The following is a 9828-nucleotide window of genomic DNA, read 5'->3' as shown; positions in this document are numbered from 1 at the left end:
CTTGCCAACATTGTATTTTTAACTGCTTGTTCTCCATGTTAGACCCATAACCTCAAGTCATTATCAGCCTGGTAAAATATATACTGTTTCCTATGGTGAAGGTGTTGGTGATAAAATAAAATAATTGCCTTTGTGGTAACTATAGGATATCACCTCTGCTGTGCCCTGCCTTTGTTTTGTTGATTGATGTGCCCACCAGCCAATGGGAGAACTCCTCTACAGACTGTGAGCCAATCGGGAAGGCCTTGTGTCCAACGTTAGAAAACAGTCCAGTGGGAGATGGCGCCCAGCTCGAAATCAGAAAAGGACGATAACAAACAGAAATCTCAAAGAAAACATAAAGACCATGTCGTCAAGCTTCTCACGCGTGGGAAGGTACGCATGAACCCACAAAATGCGTGGCATAATACACAAGCCAAGCGAAAGACTGGTTCAGAAATACTGTAAGAAGTCCTCAGTGCCTCTGTCTGTGCAGAGGCTAGCTTGCTAACTAGCTAGCTAGATAACTCAAGGTACAGTCGTAACATCCACGATTCTTCGTAAGATTATTGATCGTGCTTGGCAGGTGGCTAATTAATGTTACTAATTGTGAAAACCTGCACTGTTTCGTGGTTTCCAGCGCTGTTTCTTGGTGTCGGTCGCTCTTGGCTCAGTGAGCTAGTACTAGCTAACCAGGCTCAGAGACATCTGAGTGCAACTGCATAATGTTAGCTTGTTAGCTTTGCTAGCTATTAAAGCTAATGTTAAACAACTTTCTGTTATTTTGCTCACTCGACGCTGGCTTTAGCCATGTCGCTGGATTAACTTGCAGCGCTTGGCAGTTTAACAATCCAAATGTAGCCTTCAGACTTAAAGGCACTGCACCATTTTACTTAATAAACAAGTGACTTCAATAGGCCCAAACATATTCGATGTCTTATTCTGCTGGACAGTTAATGGGAACTTCCTGTGTTGTTTAGCTTGTATTGTATCCAAAACCAGGATCAGTATTGAACCTATGTCAATATATTACCAAGACCTTAGTGTTTAACTCATTTCTATGCTTCATGTTGACTCAGTTTGATCCTACATGTATCCACACACTTCTCTCCAGCTTACCACTCTCATCACTCTTTTCTGCCCCACAGCTGTCAGGTCACTTTTCTCAACGCCTGTTCAGGAAGCTCCCACCTCGTGTGTGTGTCCCCTTGAAGAACATTGTCAGCGAGGAATTCCTTAGAGCAGGGTCAGTGTGTGTGTGTGAGTGTGTAAGTGGACGCTAAGCATTCAGGCCACTCGATACAAAACATGTCTTTGTCTGAGTCTTTGCCGTGTGAATCAGTATTGTGTTTAACACAGGACTTTGATATCCTATCATGATGTGAGCCTGCTAGTAGTCATTCTTTTCCCACTGAGTGTTTATCATGTCGAATGTGACTGAAGCTGAGCCATGGATTACAGTAATGCATACTCTGTTACCTCTTTGGTTCCAGGCACATCTTTCTTGGCTTCACCAAATGTGGACGCTATGTTCTGTCCTACACCAGTGATTGTGGAGAAGATGATGATTTCTCTTTCTATACCTACCATCTCTATTGGTGGGAGTTCAACCTGCACAGCAGACTCAAACAGGTAAGAAATGTACACACTACCTGAAATGGCACCAGGGCCAGAGTGTATTCATTCAAGATATACTGTATATATATATACATATAAGTAAATGGAAGACTCCAATTAGATGTATTACCATGCAGGAGGATGCATGGATTATAATCATAGAGAATTCATGTTTGTGCAACTGTTATGTTAGAGGTCAGCTGAATGTAATGATATCTTGTCCTTTATCTAATCTCTTCTTGCCTCTCTTTTTCTTTTTCTCTCCAGGTCCACCATGTGCGACTTTTTGCAGGAGAGGAAATCTACAGTGACCTGTACCTTACTGTGTGTGAGTGGCCAAATGACCACTCCAAAATTGTCATCTTTGGCTTCAAGTAAGACATAATCAACTCATCCATCAGTAGTCAAATGAAGCTGATTTTGCTAGAATTGTATTGTTATGTGTATGAAATGATAACTCATGAGCAAGGTTTGAAGCTACATGTGTGTTAACGTGTGTGTGTGTGTGTCTCTGCCTGCCAGTACGCGCAGTTCAAGCTCAGTCCTGATGAACCTTATGATGAGTGATGAGAACAACAGAGACATCTACATCACCATTGCTTCCATGCCTCCTCCTAAACCTTGCTCTCGCTGCTGTCCAATTCCTTCAGCCACTACTATACGCACAGGTAAACACACACACAACACAACACAAACACACACTACCGTGTTGACCAAACAACGTCTACCATATGCAGAGGATCACACAAACAGACACATCACAAACCTGTGCCCTCTCTCTCTTGTCTTTCCCCTGCTCTCTCTCCAGGAAGTGGTGAGTGTCTGGAGCATGGCTATGTGCTCAACAGCAGGTACCAGGTGGTGTATCCCTTCCCCACCTTCCAGCCAGCTTTCCAGCTGAAGAAGGACCAGGTCATCCTGTTAAATACCAGCTACTCTCTGGTGGCCTGTGGCATCTCCCTCTGCCCAGGTAACACACACACACACACACACACACACACACACACACACACACACACACACACACACACACACACACACACACAGTAGTATCAGCATATTTCTGTTTCTTTTTTTCTGGATGGGCAAATTTGTCACCATCCATTTAGCCAATTAGAGGCGTTCTATGTTTTGGAAAAAATAGTGGCGAACACAGAGACAACGGTACGACCGCAAGAAAAATAAAATGGAGGAAGCCTGGTATAACTTTGGGATGGTTGTAGGTGTTCCAGGTCAGTTTCTTATTTAATTTATACTGTATAGTCTTCCTTTTTTTCTGTGAAGTAGCGCTGTTTAGAGCAAAGCCTTCCTGTACTTCTGCCTTGCCCACCATGTTGACATGTTGTCAGCTCAATCTATCCGTCAATAATTCTGTCCGTTTTCTGATCGATCAGTGTGGCTGCTGCCTTACAGTGTATCTCTCTCTCTCTCTCTGTGTCTCTCACAGGCGAGCAGGGTCAGTCATCTCAGATCCTCTACACAAAGGGAGCAGCTCCCCTGTCAGGTCAAGCCTCCGCGTCTTTCTCCTCCACCTCGTCATCCTCTTCTTCCGTGCTACCTCAGGGATCGCCCGAAACCAGACTGCCGTCCAGCAGGCCCAGTCCTTTTCCCCTGTCTCCCAGCCAGTCACAGGCAGCCGTGCGAGCCAGGGAGTTTGCCGCCGACCTCTTCAGGCGGGCCCAGGGAGGAGGAAGAGAAAACGAGGGGGAGGGAGAGAGGAGAAGAGCGGACAGTGCCGAAAAGGAGGTGGTGCACATTCCGGCGGACAAAGGGATAAGCGTAGAGACTCGGAGAGAGGAGGACGATTGTAGACGGAGGAGGGAGGATGAGGACAGACGGACTAGTTTACCACAACCCTCGACGTCAGGTGGGAACCACAGTTTGCCACAGCACTCGGAACAGGTGATGTCTCCAGCCTCCTCCTCGTCTTCGTCCCCTCCGACCCCATCCTCATCCTCGTCGCAGGAGGCAGGCCCCAGTGAGCCTGGGTATGTCAACTACACACGCCTGCACTACCGCCTCCAGCAGCCGGGGGCAACAGAGCAGAACGCAGGAGGTGAGAGAGAGAGAGAGAGAGTGAGTGAGTGAGTGAGTGAGTAAGGGAGAAACGGAGAAAGAGAGAGAAGATAATTTATTTTTAAAAACTCCTATCAGGTCAAGTCTGAAGCTGCTGGTCGATGTGTGTCTCTCTTCCTCTACTTCTCTCTCTCTAGGTTATGAAGACGATAAGGTTCAGCTGCCTTTCACAGTCACTGATCTGAAGGGACGGAACCTGCAGCTGGTCACCGGGCCGCACAACGGGCAGGTTTGTGTTCGTGCCAGTACTTGCTCTTTAACGTTAGTTACAGTGTATCCTCGATCCAGCAACTGTTATTCATCCACACTCCGGTGTAAAAGATTAAAGGATAAGGCCGGTGTTTTTTAATGCATTGCTTACCGTCAACAAATCCTATGAAAATAACAAAATCAACAATGCGTTTGCTCTACTCCCGTTACTTTCTGACTTCCCACGTACCGTTTTTAGCCGTCAACCCGGAAGTCACTGGCTCCAATTGTAAGCTAAAAACCTTGAAATAAAAGCTCACAAAGACATAGTTTCAATTTTAAAAATTGCTAATTGTTACCATGAAAAGTCAGGCTGTTGTAGTTAATTCCAAATCAAATTCAAATGGGAACAAATTCTTCATTATGCCGGGGACTATTTCGATGAAATATGTTGCCCAGAGCAACGGCATGGCTCTTTGATGTGTTTTTAATCGTTTTTTTAATACAATGGAGTTCTATGGCTGCTGGGACATGGCTTCATTGGGCACCGGCTACATGGGCGAGACTTGTTGGCAAAACAAAATCATTGCTGATTTTGTTATTTTCATAGGATTTGTTGACGGTAAGCAATGCATTCAAAAACACCAGCCTTATCCTTTAAGTACAAAAACTATTTATTTACTATAGGTGAATCCACAAGGTGGTATTTAATATCTAATAGAGGAGTAAAGTTGAATAACTAGGTAAAACAAATGTTAAGATAGACAAGTGACAACTGTTTGGCTCCTATCTACTTGTTTTTATAACCTACACAAATAACCATTATATTCCAAAAGTAAACAGACACATGTGCAATAGAAAACTGTCAAAGGAGATTCTTAAAGAGACAGTAACTACAATAAATTGTGATTAAAGTTTCAGTACAAGGAACTAGGGTGTACTACACTAACCAAAGAGGTAAATAATTATCATCTACAGTTAATGAGAGAAATTAAGACTATAATTACAGTAAAGATAAGGAAGGAAAAAACATACAAGTAATCTAATATAGGTTTGGCTCCTACACCTTGCATGGGAAGAAAGAAACAGGAAGAAGCATTGCTGTTTGAATATATTTTTAAACTCAGTAAAAGATGAGAGTTTGTGTGTTTTCTCCTGGTACTGGTGGTGCTGGAGAACAGGTGTGAGTTAGGGCGATGTGTTTTGTCTCTTGCAGAGTGTGTGTGTGGAGCAGTTGACTCTGGACTTTGAGTATCTTATCAATGAGGTGATCAGGAGCGACGCTGCCTGGGCCCCTCAGTTCTGCTCCTTCAGCGACTATGATGTTGTGATATTAGAGGTCAACACAGGCACACACACACACACACACACAGACATTCATTCTCACACAATCTGTCTTTCTCTCTCTCATAGTGCAGTAATCATTTGTGTTATTTATTAACTGTCAATCTGCTCAGATTTTTCCATAATTATTTCTCCCCCTCACACCTTGCTCTGATTTGATTAATTTCTTAATATTTCAGATTCAGAAAATGAGAAAGAAAGAAGAAAAAAAATTAAAGTGTAATCAGACCTGCAGTAATTTATTCAGTCAGCTATCAAATATAATCAATTCTGTGGACACAGTTGAAATTATTCGTCCCTTCATAACACACACACAATTATTGACTTTCAGAGCAACAGGTTTCCCTCTGGTCATGAAACTTCTGGAATATCATGGTAAATTCCAGACAGGGAACGTCTGGGAATTTGATAAATTCTCAGGGGAAGTAAGGAAATATCAAGGAATGTTACAAACCAGTCACTTTACAGGAATCTACTAGAATGTATTTTCAACTTTTTTCACACATTCATTGCATTAGATGGTTCAGCTGTTTTTATACATTGCACAGTCACTTCTCCACAGTAAGCCCAACTGTAGTGGAAACCAGACTGGTTGTCCCTTAAGAACTGAGCTGAAAAACAACATTAACACACCAGGAGGGAAGAACATTTTTAGGTCATGAAAGCACTCTGACTTAGTTAGGGAGAGTCATGGGAAAGTCATGGAGTTTTACATCAGGGCCACGGTGGAAACCCCGCAGTAATATGTGTACTTGGTGTGTATCAGGTGTGTCCGGAGACCAACACTGTGATGATCAACATCGGCCTGCTGCTACTGGCCTTCTCCAACTCGGACGAGGAGCACTGCAGGTACCCGTCCTCCACACTGCTGTTCACCACTGTCCGTTATTCACCTTCAGCACTCTATCTGCCATTCCTGTTTGCTTATCATCTGTCAATAGCTGTGAATGCCTTTGGTCTTTGTATCTGCTGCTTCATTAATAACCATATATGACATTATTCTGCCCTCAGTAACCCTTTTTTTTCTCACTTTTTTTTTTACAATGTTTTTTATTGACTTTTCACATATATCATATACATATGGACACAAAATTATAAAACGGAGCTATAGTTCTCACATATTACATATTTAGCAGGTAAAAAATAAACATACAAAATAAATGGATAAATAAGAGTAAATAAATATATAAAAGTTAAAGTAAAATAGTGCAGCAAAGTAAAAGTTGACTGTACATTCTCACCTTCAAGAAACTCTAATAAAGGATTCCATATTCTTGTAAAGTCCATTCCATTGATGTCAGTCTCTCTAATGCAAGACAAGATGGCCTTTCTTTTACCCATGTGTCTACAGAAGGCACATCCACCTTTTTCCAAAAAATAGCTCCCAGCCTGAAGAAGTCTATCAAACATAACTGTTTCAAATTGACAATAAAGTCCTCAGGATATATTTTTTTCCATCCTTTTTGTTCCCAGGCCAAACACCTACCATTCCAACCTGCAGGTCAGCTGGGACCTCAACACAGGAGTGTGCTGCACTGTTGGCGTCGGTGACCTTACAGAGGTCAAGGGTCAGACTAGGTGAGGACCCCCTGCCTCCCTCCCCCCTCCCCCCCCCCCTCTCTCTCTAGCTCTGTTACGCTCTCTGTTCAGTTCCATCTGCTGAAGCCGTCTCTCTCCATCTCTCTGTCAGTGGGAGTGTGTGGAGTTCTTACAGGAAGTCCTGTGTGAACACGGTGATGAAGTGGCTGGTTCCTGAGAGCAGCTCCCGCTACATCAATCGCATGACCAACGAAGCTCTGCACAAAGGTGAGTTTTACTTGTATACACACACACACACACACACACACAGAGTTCTGATATCTAACACAAAACCTCCAATAAAGACTGGGTCTCTAAAATACATGTCAGATTTACCAAAAATCAGTCTAAATTTGTGTAATGTTCATAGCTTAAAATATTATTAAAATTCTTACAACATCACAAAATATATTACCAATATTATCTCGTTGCCATGGATACAGGCACTGCTGTGAAAGCCTTGAAATTCATTAGGCAAACATAACTCTACTGCTCGGATCGCTGTACAGCATTGCTCCTGTTTGTTAGTCAATACATGACACAGAGCTTTTTTTGCATTCACTCTTGTGGCTTTGGCAATTTTTGTTTTTATTCCATTTTGACCAGTTTGTTCTGATAGCGTACTGCTACATTAACAATAATAAATCAAATTTTTGATCAAGTAGTTCATTGATTTGCATGATTATTTCAGCCAGATATTCATTATTGTTAGTAGTAGTAGTTGTAGTAGTAGTTGTATCTGACATTCAGTTGACTATACCAGTAATATTTTTAGACTATTGCAGCACAAGTCTTCACAGAATACCAATAGATTCACATACCAAGTACTGTGGACCTGCCAAAAGAAATAATGGGTCTGGTGCTATGAGGCTTTATGCTCTCCTGTTGAGGCAAATAAAGGCCCCGGCCATTACTGAAAGTTGTATTGTATTTGCAAATGTCAGCATTTGTGGTGTGAGAATGTAGATAAGAGTGAAATTGGATTCAATTCTCACTCCTCTTCTCATCTGTAGGCTCCTCCCTGCAAGTGCTAGCAGACAGCGACCGATGCACCTGGATTGTATTATGAAGGAGGGAGAAGGGACGTTTGCTCTGGACAGCAGCAGGCCACAAGTGTCAAAGGAATGGAAACAAGCGCACACACACATACACATCGACACTGCCTCATCTTTGGTGCAGAGCATGACCTTAATTTGGGGCGAAACTGCAAATGTTGTTCAATGATTACACTTTGATAACATGTAGTTATTACACCTGTCAAGTCAAATCTGTACAACTGAGTCAACGATGCTCTAGGTGGAATACTGTAAAGATGAAGTTGTAGAGGTGATCTGTGTTTAATCTTTTAGGTTAAATATTTTTTTTTTTATTGTGTACTGTATTATATAGTATTGCAACCATCAACCAAGAGCTGGACTGAACAAAGATTTAGGATTTTGTTTTTGTTTTTATACATAAAGGTGTACTGTTATTCGAGTGTGAGTGTGACTTTTGTGTAATTGATTGTATGGAATATCTGCACCTGTGTGGTGTTCACAAGGCAATTTCACCCATAGTGTGTGTGTGTGTGCAGGTGTGTGTATGGGTGTGTCCATGTGTGTTTAATATGTATGAAAAAGTTCACGGATTCTGCTGCTTCTGGACAAGTTGTTTTCTCGTCTGGCCTGGACCAGTTCAGTCCAGTATTGTTGATTCATATCTCCATGGTATTTATCAAAATGAAACTCAGTACTGCATCACTTGTCCATTAACATTGTAACATTGTCCTTTTTTTTTTTGTCTTTTTATATCATGGAAGCAGCGGGTTCTTGCAGTCACCTGCTTAGCCAGTTGACATCATGCTGTATGGCTACTGGGATGGAAGTGAGACCATGTTCTATTGGGGTATTTTTGTTAAAATAAAATTTAAAAAAAAGATTTGTTTTGTGTTGTTTAATTTTGTTTAAAATGTGTTTTGATATGACCATTTGGACAATCTATCACATGTAGGAGATCTGGTCTCATGAAGAAAAAGATCTTAAGAGGTTTAGAGGGGGCAATCACATCATTTTAGTCAATGGTCAGAATAAAGCTACAAACTTCGATCACAAAGATTTCAAAGTACAAAGGTCTTCAAAAAGAACATCAAGAGAACATTTATAAAAGGTTCAGCAGCACAAATTAAGGACAGAATCCAAGTCAAACTTTTTATAAGAATACTGATACTGAAATGAGCAAACAACTGCTAGTCAGATTTCTGCCCTCACCAAACGTATAGACGCAAATATACCACTTTCATATTTAATGTTATTTGAAATGATCATTTGGTAGAATCTGGGGTAGTGGGATTAACCTCCTGAAGGACGTCCCAATTGTTTCCAAAGGACCGAGGGCAAAACACGACCGCCTTCTATTTTTATACCACCTCCTTTTTCCTATCTGTCCCAAAGTCCAAGGCAACCTAACAACATCTGCCAGTTGAGGACAGTCTGGAGGCCTGAATGACTGTCCATCTTTAAAGTCACCATGTTCATGCACTTGGTCCATCATACAATAAAAATATAGTACTCTCAATACTCTGGATAGTGGATATACCACAATATACGTCACTTAAGGCAATAATGGTTAAACAACATACAAATAGTTTGGATATATGACAGTGTTCACAAAAGGTACATAATATACGTATCTACAATTTGCTCAACATATAGTTGCTATTATTTATTTAGATACCCAGAAAATAAACATCTACTAGTTTTATACTACAACTGAGATAATATGACAGCATTTTAGCTGGTACATCTAGCTGGTTCTAAGGTTGCCATGGATACAGTGTTGTAAGTGCTGCTGATTGGCTGGGATAAGCTTTGGCCTTGTCCTGTGGCCCAATCATTGAGTAGTACTGTATCTGTGAAGGTCTGTGTGGTGGTCGGGTATCACTTCAACAACCCTTTTAAGTATTCTGTCTGTCCAGTCTCTCTCCTGTGTGTGTGTGTGTGTGTGTGTGTGTTGTGTGAGAGAGAGAGAGAGTGAGCTTGAAAGAATAAATAAATGAATGGAGAATGG

At 41.7% G+C, this 9828-nt stretch overlaps 1 protein-coding gene across 1 annotated transcript; it reads left to right on the top strand.

The window, feature by feature from the left end:
• Positions 1-244: 244 nt before the first annotated feature.
• On the top strand, positions 245-8689 carry dcaf15 (DDB1 and CUL4 associated factor 15). Its single transcript, XM_071533815.1, has 13 exons — positions 245-375; positions 1128-1225; positions 1473-1611; positions 1864-1970; positions 2119-2264; positions 2405-2566; positions 3044-3652; positions 3810-3901; positions 5078-5200; positions 5972-6054; positions 6679-6783; positions 6896-7011; positions 7797-8689. The coding sequence occupies exons 1-13, from the start codon at positions 280-282 to the stop codon at positions 7850-7852; spliced, it is 1932 nt and encodes a 643-aa protein (XP_071389916.1). The 5' UTR covers positions 245-279; the 3' UTR covers positions 7853-8689.
• The last annotated feature ends 1139 nt before the right edge of the window (positions 8690-9828 follow it).

Source organism: Centroberyx affinis, unplaced genomic scaffold (genome assembly GCF_046629955.1).
Source record: "Centroberyx affinis isolate AG114_WGS23_722 - 3 ecotype Tasmania unplaced genomic scaffold, CSIRO-AGI_Caff_v1 ptg002434l_1, whole genome shotgun sequence".
In the NCBI taxonomy this organism is placed as follows: Eukaryota; Metazoa; Chordata; class Actinopteri; order Beryciformes; family Berycidae; genus Centroberyx; species Centroberyx affinis.
The sequence above is the reverse complement of the archived record's forward strand: the minus strand, read 5'-3'. Positions and strand labels throughout refer to the sequence as shown.